This window comes from Triticum urartu, chromosome 6A (genome assembly GCF_056163025.1).
Source record: "Triticum urartu cultivar PI428250 chromosome 6A, HENAU_Tu73, whole genome shotgun sequence".
Lineage (NCBI taxonomy): Eukaryota > Viridiplantae > Streptophyta > Magnoliopsida > Poales > Poaceae > Triticum > Triticum urartu.
In genome coordinates, this window is record NC_141878.1 from 31,773,442 (window position 1) to 31,785,135 (window position 11,694).

Consider the following 11,694-nt stretch of genomic DNA (forward strand, 5'->3'; position numbering starts at 1 on the left):
ATTAACAACAACTGAATCTAATCGCCAGATCCTAGCTCTACAGCCAAAAAGAGCCCCAGCCTTCATATTCTGCATTAGATTGCACACATGGAAGAACACCTGAATTTATTCTGGATTAACAACAACTGAATCTAATCGCCAGATCCTAGCTCTACAGCCAAAAAGAGCGAGAGAAAAAAAAGAGTTGTAGAGTCTGTCAGACAACCACTTGAAGCCTGGGAGACTGTCACTTGGCCTGCTGAAATCAGTCTCCATATTTGAAGCACAATTGTCCTAATTAGGCCCTGGCATTCTTAAGCAAGCAATTAGCACTCTTGCCTCCTGAAGCTTCTGGTAACGGATGCATGAAAGTGTTGAATGAAAAGCTGAACTCAGTCTTCCACAAGCAAAAGAAAGTCCTGTTCTGAATTCCACAGCATTTTCCTTACTGAGCATACTTGCAGTAGGCAAACCACCTACTGTTTTCTCAAAGGCAATGAGCAGAGTTCCTTCTCAGAATCAAAGGTGCAGAGTTCCAGTCAACCTTCTTTATCTGGCTGCTACTAACTGAGAGACAGACTGAATAAAAAGCACCATGTTGCAAAGGAAGAACTTCTTTCTGCCATCTTACCACGGTGTCATGTGTGGTCTTCAAACACTACTTTTCTTTTTGGAAAGGAATAAGATCTGTTCCACTCAGACTTGGCTCCTAGCAATCTCGCTAGTCACCACACCAGCAACACAGTCAGGGGCAACATCTGCCCAAACGGTGAGAGGCACAGACGCCTTCAGACCGAACTGCGCAAGCAAATGTGCATCAGTATTACAGTTTCTACTGCAGAAAACGAAAGGATCATCTCTGTTTCAGTTGTCAGTTTGCAAAGTCTTCCAACCTATTTTTGGTAATATTTCAAACTAAGGAAGCACTAATTTTATTTTTATGAACATCATCACTGCTGGAGCATCTGGGTTACCAGGACATGAGTAATCACATCTTCAAATGATTACTGCAGCCCAGCCTTAATATTCTGTATTAGCCTGTGCACATGAAACAACAACTGAATTTATTCTAGATTTACTGCAGCCCCAGCCTTCATATTCTGCATTAGATTGCACACATGGAAGAACACCTGAATTTATTCTGGATTAACAACAACTGAATCTAATCGCCAGATCCTAGCTCTACAGCCAAAAAGAGCCCCAGCCTTCATATTCTGCATTAGATTGCACACATGGAAGAACACCTGAATTTATTCTGCATTAACAACAACTGAATCTAATCGCCAGATCCTAGCTCTACAGCCAAAAAGAGCGAGAGAAAAAAAAGAGTTGTAGAGTCTGTCAGACAACCCTCTAGGCCACCCTGCACATACACAAGTGTGGGTAGGGACGATCCTCTACAGCCTTAATATTCTGTATTAGCCTGTGCACATGAAACAACAACTGAATTTATTCTAGATTTACTGCAGCCCCAGCCTTCATATTCTGCATTAGATTGCACACATGGAAGAACACCTGAATTTATTCTGGATTAACAACAACTGAATCTAATCGCCAGATCCTAGCTCTACAGCCAAAAAGAGCCCCAGCCTTCATATTCTGCATTAGATTGCACACATGGAAGAACACCTGAATTTATTCTGGATTAACAACAACTGAATCTAATCGCCAGATCCTAGCTCTACAGCCAAAAAGAGCGAGAGAAAAAAAAGAGTTGTAGAGTCTGTCAGACAACCCTCTAGGCCACCCTGCACATACACAAGTGTGGGTAGGGACGATCCTCTACAGCCGTCAGATTGCACCCATCAGGTGAATCCAGGCCGTTAATCACGCTCTGGCCCAGAGGTGAGAATGCATCAACCAGACTTGAGTGCTTGCCTCCTTATTGGTAAAGGATGCAGCGGTACGAGCCTATAGAACAGATCCTGTTCAAGTAAGGTCGTGCAACAAACAGCAGCGCCTCGCCTTATAAACCACTCCAGCGTCCCTTAAACTGGCGAGGTGGGACTAATCAGAAAGCAGGCATGCAGTGCTGCGCTTCCTCGAGCAGAGAGCAGAGCATCGAAGAAGGGTCCTTGGCCCATGTAGCTGGGCACGCGAATGACCAAAGCCCAGCCCATCAGAGAAACGTTTAGCTGTGCAGATTTTGAACTACTTTTAATGCATACCCTTTTTGTTTTCTTTAGCTTTTATGCGAAATGAAATTACAGTCGGCCATCACAAAAGTAGCAGACATATTTATGCCAAGTTAGAGAGAAGAGGAAAACAAAAATACAAGAACAAAACTGAGAGAAAAACGGCGTGTTGTAACTCTGAAACATGACAGGCAGACATACACTAGTTTGTTAAAGTACTTACATTTGTTGCACTTACTAGTACATCCTTTGCTGACCCAGCTGTTTCAAATGTAGCACAGCGGGAAAACTACTTTCTGCAACTTTCATTCGGCAACGCTCACGTCGTCCCCTACGTGGATGAAATGAAGCCCACTTTGGAACATGGTTTCAAACTGAAACCCACTTTGGAACATGGTTTCAACGGGATGAAATGAAGCCAAGATGGGCAGGGGCAGTACCAAGAAACAGGAGCATCAGCAATGATTAATAGGTATTAATTTCTCATCACGTCTCTGAAAAACAGGATCAGTTCATCAGGCAACAACGAACGCCGACAGCCTGATCGAGAGCAGCACGTCGTCAGGGCCTTGCCTGGTGAACACAAAGCAAGTTTGTGCGTCTGTGTTCAATTGTGGCTCCCAAACACCACTGATACAACTGGCGTCGATCTATCGGCAAGGGGCTCTATTCTTCTTCTGCAGATTGTGATTCTTGTTTAACCTGAAAAATAGAATACTCTACATGAGAGCGAAAAGATGGTACAGACAGACAATCGGAACAGGTGATTTTCGTGTGGTACAAATGGGTGCAGAATGCATGGATAATTTTGTACTGATTTTTTATATACTGATTCTGCACTAATGACAGAGCAAGATCTCTGGACATATGAACTGGAATTTCGTTCAACTTGATACTCTTCTACCTCGCAGGTATATCAAATTATGTACATAGTCGAAACAAGGCTTCACCTCTGATTCAGTTAGCAGTTTGCAAATTCCTCCTGATTGTGCCCTGGCATTAATCCAGGACATGCTCTTTTGGATAGTGTTTCAAACTCTTAAGCAAGCAATTGATAATATTTTTATGGAGTTAATAGGACATCAAAGGATTGCTTTAAAAATGTTGGAAATTGTTGAAAGTTGAGCTGGACTTAGCTTTCCATAGAGCTCTCTTTCTGAATTGCCAGCCTCATATATATGCAAGCAAACCTATATGGAAAGTCTCTTTCTGAATTGCCGATCCCTCATGTAAACCTATTTGGAACTCTGTACATACTCAGGAACGATCCTCTACAGCCGTTGGATGCACCAATCAGATGAACCCAGGCCGTTAATCACGCTCTTGCCTCCTTAGAACAGATCCTGTTCAAGTGAGGTCCTTATAAACTGGTTTAGCGGCGCCTAAACTAGCGAGATGGGACTAATCGCAGCGGCATGCAGCAGCGCCGCGCTTCCTCTCGTTCTCTGTTCCTTTCTATCTGAAAAATGCGGCATGGCTTTGATCAATGCCAACTTTATTTTCTTCGTGAAAGCTCGTTTAACCAGTCTACTTGCTGCAACTTCCAACCAAATCCAACACAAGCTTTGAAGAAACTCCAGCCACTTGTTTTTTATCTCCATTATGAAATCTCCATTATTTACTGTTTTTCTTCTACAGGATCAATTCCTTTCTACGGAACTTTATTTTTACTCGATCAATCCATTTTTGAAAATACTGAAAGATCAAAAAATAGGATGCAGCAACAACCAGAAACTGCAACAGAAGCGAGTACGACTGAAAGAGGCCACACAGGAGGTATAGATAAAACTGCATCATCTTTTCTTCATCCGGCTATATAATAACAAAACGAAAAAACATCAGAAGGAAGTAACAGCAGCAGCAAAGAGAGTTCTCTACAACTCGGCCAACAGACTAATAACAGCAGTCTCCGCGAACAAACCCGACCACCCCCGACCACAACACAAAGTAAGTAGAGCACCAATTATCCATGTCTCCTCGCCCCTACTAACCCATTACAAAAATTGGTTCCTTTCCAAACCATCTACAGCTCGTCATGGTCCTCGTCATCGACGCCGCCGTCGGCGCCCTCGCCGCCCGGAGCTCCGCCGGACCTCTGGTACACCGCCGACACGATGGGGTTGCACACGGCCTCCACCTCCTTGAGCTTCTCCTCGTAGTCCTCCTTCTCGGCCGTCTGGTTCTCATCCAGCCACTCCAGCGCCTCCTTGAGGGCCTCCTCCACCTTCTCCTTCTCCTCGCTCTCCAGCTTGTCAGCCAGCTTGTCCTTGTCGCCGACGGTGTTCTTCATGTTGTAGACGTAGGTCTCAAGCTGGTTCCGGGCATCGATGCGCTCCTTCACCTTCTTGTCCTCCTCGGCGAACTCCTCCGCCTCCTTGACCATCCGGTCGATCTCCTCCTGGCTCAGACGGCCCTTCTCGTTGGTGATGGTGATCTTCTCAGACTTGCCCGTGCCCTTGTCCTCAGCCTTCACGTTCAGGATACCGTTGGCGTCAACCTCGAAGGTGACTTCAATCTGAGGAGTGCCCCTGAAAAGTTGAGTTGCAGACAACACACAATCAGTCAACCTGCCATGTATTGCACCGGATGTTTATATTCGCATTGTCTCTGAATTTGATAGATACAAACCTTGGAGCTGGGGGAATGCCAGAAAGGTCGAACTTGCCGAGAAGACGGCAGTCCTTGGTCATGCTGCGCTCACCCTCAAAGACCTGAACACAGTAGCAGATATATGTAAGAGTCAAGCTCCAGCAAGCTGACACTGATAAGTTCAGAAAGGGAAGCAGACTGCTCATTGTTTGTTACCTGGATAGAGACGGTGGTCTGCTGGTCCTGGTAGGTGGTGAAAACCTGCGACTTCTTGGTGGGGATAACTGTGTTCCTGGGGATCAGCTTGGTCATGACTCCTCCAACAGTCTCAATTCCGAGGGTGAGGGGCGCCACATCGAGGAGGAGGATATCTGCATCACGATCAGATAACAGTAGTGTAAGTAGGATGCTTCACACCAGCAGGTAAATATTAGAGGGTTGTAAAAAGATTCATCCTACCCTTGGTCTCGTCACCGCCCTCGCCGCTCAAGATGCTTCCCTGCACTGCAGCTCCGAAGGCAACAGCCTCATCAGGGTTCACACCCTTGTTTGGCTCCTTGCCGTCAAAGTAGTCCCTGAGGAGCTGCTGGACCTTGGGAATCCTGGTGCTGCCTCCAACAAGAACAATCTCGTGGATCTGGGTCTTCTCAAGGCCAGCATCATCCATGGCCTTCTTCACGGGTCCCATGGTCTTGCGGAACAGGTCGTTGTTCAGCTCCTCGAATCTGGCACGGGTCAATGGCTCCGAGAAATCAGTCCCATCAAAGAGGGACTCGATCTCAACGCGGACCTGGTGCTGGTTGCTGAGGGCTCTCTTGGCACGCTCAGCTTCCCTCCTCAGCTTTCCAAGAGCACGGTTGTCCTTGCTGATGTCCTTGCCGTGCTTCTTCTTGATCAACTTGATGAAGTAATCCATGATTCTGTGGTCAAAGTCCTCACCTGGAGAGGATATACAGCTCAGATATGTATGGGCGAATAGAATGCACAACTGACAGCTAATGAGATGACAAACTAATCACGATCACATCATTTGAGCTCCTTTGTCAAGTAAAGCAGTACATAGTCAACTGAAAGATTACTCAAGAGTATTGTGTGACCAATGAATATCAATTGCAAGATGAGCTATCAAAATTATTTGTTCTATATTGAAATCTTTAGGGAATAACCATGTCTTTATTAAATGAATAGCAGGTGACAGTAGCCTAACCAGCAGCATCATATAGTCTATATGCAGTATTCAGACAATCCCTAATGGCACGGTAACAAGGAAAAGTTGTTATACCTCCAAGATGGGTGTCACCGTTGGTGGCCAACACCTCAAAGACGCCATTGTCAATGGTCAAGATACTGACATCAAAAGTACCACCACCCAGGTCAAACACCAGGATGTTCTTCTCGCCACCCCTCTTGTCCAAACCATAGGCAATAGCAGCAGCAGTGGGCTCATTGATGATCCTAGCCACATTGAGGCCAGCAATCACTCCAGCATCCTTGGTCGCCTGTCTCTGTGCATCATTGAAGTACGCTGAAAACAGGAACAAATAGAAGTGAGCAATGACATTCATAGAATCAACAGTTCAAGTAAGCAACTGAATTGCACCATTACTAACCAGGAACAGTGACAACGGCGTCATTGATCTTCTTGCCAAGGTATGCCTCAGCAGTCTCCTTCATCTTTCCAAGAATCATAGCACTGATCTCCTCAGGGCTGAAGACCTTGGTCTCTCCATCCTTGATCTTGACCTGAATGTAAGGCTTGCCCTCCTTGTTCACAATCTTGTAGGGGACAAGTTTCATGTCCCTCTGCACCTCCTTGTCCTCAAACCTGGAAGAAAATGTACACAGGTCAGGCACCACAAATCAACACTACACAAAGATGCTAAAGCAGAAGAACAGGAAAGAGGTATTACTTTCTTCCAATGAGACGCTTGACGTCAAAGACAGTCCTCTCAGGGTTGACAGCTGCCTGGTTCTTTGCAGCCTCACCGATGAGCCTCTCCCCATCGGTGAACCCAACCCATGAGGGTGTGATACGGTTACCCTGGTCATTGGCGATAATCTCAACATGACCGTTCTTGTACACACCAACACATGAGTAGGTGGTACCGAGATCGATACCGATCACGGTACCGAGCTTCTTGGCCTCCTCCTTTGCAGCACAAAGTGCAAACAGCGATCCTGCACACACAGCAGCAGCAGCAGCAGGTAAGCAACATTTTCAATTATTTAACCCAGTCTCAAATGGCATTAGCACACAGACAGCTGCATAATTCAAAATATTAACACTAGTTGAGCTGATTTCAGTTAGGTTCAATTCGGCCACCATTGCCAATTATTATTATCTCCCCTGTAACCGAAACATTTACCCTAAGGCGCTACTTTTTTAGTGTCACTAGTACTACTATAATGATAATGAAATCATGCAAAGCCCTTGCAACTCTTGATCAAACTGTCCTAAACTCTTGCATAAGCGAGAAGCGGAATTGCGAGCCTGCAGCAGCATCCTACCAATTTTAAGGACAGATCGCGGGAGCAATTAATGCAACAGAACAATTGAACAATTCAAATCGGCGGCGGTGCAGCACTAAACCTAAGCCCTCCACTCTACGAGCAACTAAACCACGGATCAAAGCGTCCCTATAGCATGCATCGAAATCTAGATCACGCAGCCCACGGCTCGCAAGCATCGATCCCAGCGAAGCGGCACAGCGATCCAAAATAACCAGCTCGATCCGTCGGCCAGGCAGCGGCGGGATCACCGTCACCCCCGACCGCCCAGGATCGAGCTCCGGGAACCGAACACGCAGATCTGGCGGAACGAAACAAAAACAGAGCAACGGGAAGAAATCGGGATCGAGATCGGGACCGCGCATACCTGCGAGCAGGACGCCGAGCAGCAGCGCGGAGCCGCGGACCCGATCCATCGCCACGACGACGCGCAACGCGATCCCTCTCCTCTCCTCCTCGCCTCTTCTCGAGCTTCCCGGAGCCTTCTTCCTCCTCCTCTCGGCCTTGTCTCGATCCCGTTTGCGGAAGTGGGTTTGAGTTTTAAGGAGACTGCGCCGTGTGTGTGAGATTTATATACGGCGGGGCCGGAGGTGGCCAGATCCCCCGTCGCGCTGGCCGGAACGTCACGGGGCCAAGCTGGGCGAATCGGCTGCGGGCACGTGGCGGCCCGGGCCAATCGGGGCGGGCTCTGTGCTGGGGTCGCCGCGGCCGTCCGCGCCGCCCATCCGACGGCCCCGGTGCGCCCCCTCGACGCGGAGCGGCCCGATTGGCTCGCGTCGCGTGGATGCATGGATGGATGGTTCTCGTTCGTTCTGTGCCGGTCGGTCGACGTCTGGCCGGTGGGTCCGCCCGGGGTTGCTTTCTCTGGCAAGGAAGCAACGACCTGTCTGGTGTTTTCCAGAAGCAGAATGCAGGTTTCCAATTTGTACGTTGGGGGTTTCAACAAGAATCTTTCCGATTTGAGCCGTGGCACTTTGGATTATATTGAACTGAATGAAATTTAAGAATACAGCGCGACGATTGCGTGAATGGACTTGTCGCGACGCCCGGCTCGAGCGCGAGTGAGCACGGGGCCTGGTGGGCCCACAAGGCAGTTTTCGCCGATGCGCGAGGTCAGTGGTCCAGTTGTCGTAACGCCAAGAAGTTAGCGAGCGTTACCGATTTGAGGCGTTACGGTTTTGATTCTTAAATTGGATATCTTTTTTAAAGACACCAACTAGCATGCTGATCGTGTGAATGGACTTGTCGCGACGCCCAGCTCGAACGCGACAAAACAGGGGACTCGATGGGCCCACTCGGTAGTTTCATCAATGCGCAAGGTCAATGGTCCAGCTGTCATCATGCCAAGAATTTAGTGAGTGTTACTAATTTGATGTGTGGTGGTTTTGATTCGTAAATTGGATATGTTTATTAAAGACACCAAGAAGCGTGATGATCACGTGAATGTACTTGTCGCGATGGCCAGCACCAGTGTGAGAGAACATGGGGCTCGTTGGGCCCACTCGGCAGTTTCGTCGATTCGCAAGGTCAGTGGTCCAGTTGTCGTCACGCTAGAACTTAGCGAGCGTTACTAATTTGAGGCGTGGCAGTTTCTATTCTTAAATTGGGTATGTTTATTAAAGACACAACGAACTACAATGATCACGTGAATGGACTTGTCACGATGCCCAGCATGAGCGCGACAGAACAGGGGGCTCGATGGGCCCACTCAGCAGTTTCATCAATGCGCAAGGTCAGTGGTCCAGCTGTCGTCACGCCAAGAATTTAGCTAGCGTTACTAATTTGAAGTCTGACAGCTTTGATTCTTAAATTGGATATGTTTTTTAAGGACACCAAGAAGCGTGATGATCACGTGAATGTACTTGTCGCAATGGCCAGCACTAGGGCGAGAGAACATGGGGCTCGTTGGGCCCACTCGGCAGTTTTGTCGATTCGCAAGGTCAGTGGTCCAGTTGTCGTCACGCCAAGAAGTTAGCGAGCGTTACTAATTTGAGGGGTGGCGGTTTCTATTCTTAAATTGGTTATGTTTATTAAAGACACAAAGAACCGCAATGATCACGTGAATGGACTTGTCACGATGCCCAGCTTGAGCGCGGTAGAACAGGGGCTCGATGGGCCCACTCGGCAGATTCATCAATGCACAAGGTCAGTGGTCCAGCTGTCGTCACGCCAAGAATTTAGCTAGCGTTACTAATTTGAAGTGTGACGGTTTTGATTCTTAAATTGAATATGTTTATTAAAGACACCAAGAAGCGTGATGATCAAGTGAATGTACTTGTCGCGACGGCCAGCACCAGTGCAAGAGAACATGGGGCTCGTTGGGCCCACTCGGCAGTTTCGTCGATTCGCAAGGCCAGTGGTCCAGTTGTCGTCACGCTAAGAAGTTAGCGAGCGTTACTAATTTGAGGCGTGGCGGTTTGTATTCTTAAATTGGATATGTTTATTAAAGACACAAAGAACCGCAATGATCACGTGAATGGACTTGTCACGATGCCCAGCTTGAGCGCGGTAGAACAGGGGGCTCGATGGGCCCACTCAGCAGTTTCATCAATGCGCAAGGTCAGTGGTCCAGCTGTCGTCACGCCAAGAATTTAGCTAGCGTTACTAATTTGAAGTGTGACGGTTTTGATTCTCAAATTGAATATGTTTATTAAAGACACCAAGAAGCGTGATGATCAAGTGAATGTACTTGTCGCGACGGCCAGCACCAGTGCAAGAGAACATGGGGCTCGTTGGGCCCACTCGGCTGTTTCGTCGATTCGCAAGGCCAGTGGTCCAGTTGTCGTCACGCTAAGAAGTTAGCGAGCGTTACTAATTTGAGGCGTGGCGGTTTCTATTCTTAAATTGGATATGTTTATTAAAGACACAAAGAACCGCAATGATCACGTGAATGGACTTGTCATGATGCCAAGCTTGAGTGCGACAGAACAAGGGGCTCGATGGGCCTACTCGGCAGTTTCATCAATGCGCAAGGTCAGTGGTCCAGCTGTCGTCACGCCAAGAATTTAGCTAGCGTTACTAATTTGAAGTGTGACAGCTTTGATTCTTAAATTGGATATGTTTTTTAAGGACACCAAGAAGTGTGATGATCACGTGAATGTACTTGTCGCGATGGCCAGCACTAGTGCGAGAGAACATGGGGCTCGTTGGGCCCACTTGACAGTTTCGTCGATTCGCAAGGCCAGTGGTCCAGTTGTCGTCACGCTAAGAAGTTAGCGAGCGTTACTAATTTGAGGCATGGCGGTTTGTATTCTTAAATTGGATATGTTTATTAAAGACACAAAGAACCGCAATGATCACGTGAATGGACTTGTTGCGACGCCCAGCTCGAACGCGACAGAACAGGGGACTCGATAGGCCCACTCGATAGTTTTGCGGATGCGCAAGGTCAATGGTCCAGCTGTCGTCACGCCAAGAATTTAGCTAGCGTTACTAATTTGAAGTGTGCCGGTTTTGATTCTTAAATTGAATATGTTTATTAAAGACACCAAGAAGCGTGATGATCAAGTGAATGTACTTGTCGCGATGGCCAGCACCAGTGCAAGAGAACATGGGGATCGTTGGGCCCACTCGACAGTTTCGTCGATTCGCAAGGCCAGTGGTCCAGTTGTCGTCACGCTAAGAAGTTAGCGAGCGTTACTAATTTGAGGCGTGGCGGTTTCTATTCTTAAATTGGATATGTTTATTAAAGACACAAAGAACCGCAATGATCACGTGAATGGACTTATCACGATGCCCAGCTTGAGTGCGACAGAACAGGGGGCTCGATGGGCCCACTCGGCAATTTCCATCAATGCGCAAGGTCAGTGGTCCAGCTGTCATCACGCCAAGAATTTAGCTAGCGTTACTAATTTGAAGTGTGACGGTTTTGATTCTTAAATTGGATATGTTTTTTTAAAGACACCAAGAAGCGTGATGATCACTTGAATGTACTTGTCGCGACGGCCAGCACTAGTGTGAGAGAACATGGGGCTCATTGGGCCCACTCGACAATTTCGTCGGTTCGCAAGGTCAGTGTTCCAGTTGTCGTCACGCCAAGAAGCTAACGAGCGTTACTAATTTGAGGAGTGGCGGTTTCTATTCTTAAATTGGATATGTTTATTAAAGACATAAAGAACCGCAATGATCACGTGAACGGACTTGTCGCGATGCCCAGCTCGAACGCGGCAGAATAGGGGACTCGATGGGCCCACTTGGCAGTTTTACGGATGCACAAGGTCAATGGTCCAGCTGTCATCACGCCAAGAATTTAGCGAGCGGTAGTAATTTGAAGTGTGACAGTTTTGATTCTTAAATTGGATATGTTTATTAAAGACACCAAGAAGCGTGATGATCACGTGAATGTACTTGTCGCGGCGGCCAGCACCAGTGCGAGAGAACATGGGGCTCGTTGGGCCCACTCAGCAGTTTCGTCGATTCGCAAGGCCAGTGGTCCAGTTGTCGTCACACTAAGAAGTTAGCAAGCGTTGCTAATTTGAGGCGT

The 11,694-nt window shown here is 47.6% G+C and overlaps 1 protein-coding gene and 1 non-coding gene across 2 annotated transcripts; both read right to left on the bottom strand.

The window, feature by feature from the left end:
• Window positions 1-1,699: 1,699 nt before the first annotated feature.
• On the bottom strand, window positions 1,700-1,922 carry LOC125529285 (small nucleolar RNA U3). The gene has a single exon (XR_007292600.1). It is a non-coding gene; the product is annotated as a small nucleolar RNA U3 (small nucleolar RNA).
• Window positions 1,923-3,893: 1,971 nt separating this feature from the next.
• Window positions 3,894-7,774, bottom strand: LOC125529284 (luminal-binding protein 2). Its single transcript, XM_087529390.1, has 8 exons — window positions 7,579-7,774; window positions 6,614-6,881; window positions 6,314-6,528; window positions 5,986-6,228; window positions 5,163-5,642; window positions 4,920-5,074; window positions 4,743-4,825; window positions 3,894-4,642 (listed from the first exon to the last, which is right to left on the bottom strand). Exons 1-8 carry the CDS (start codon window positions 7,625-7,627, stop codon window positions 4,138-4,140), a joined length of 1,998 nt encoding a protein of 665 aa, XP_087385516.1. The 5' UTR covers window positions 7,628-7,774; the 3' UTR covers window positions 3,894-4,137.
• Window positions 7,775-11,694: the final 3,920 nt, after the last annotated feature.

Coding starts and splice junctions, on each gene's coding strand:
- LOC125529284 (XM_087529390.1), bottom strand. CDS start 7,627: ATGGATCGGGTCCGCGGCTCCGCGCTGCTGCTCGGCGTCCTGCTCGCA. Junction 5,643..5,985: donor CGGTGACACCCATCTTGGAG/GTATAACAACTT, acceptor TATCCTCTCCAG/GTGAGGACTTTGACCACAGA. Junction 4,826..4,919: donor AGACCACCGTCTCTATCCAG/GTAACAAACAAT, acceptor TACTGTGTTCAG/GTCTTTGAGGGTGAGCGCAG.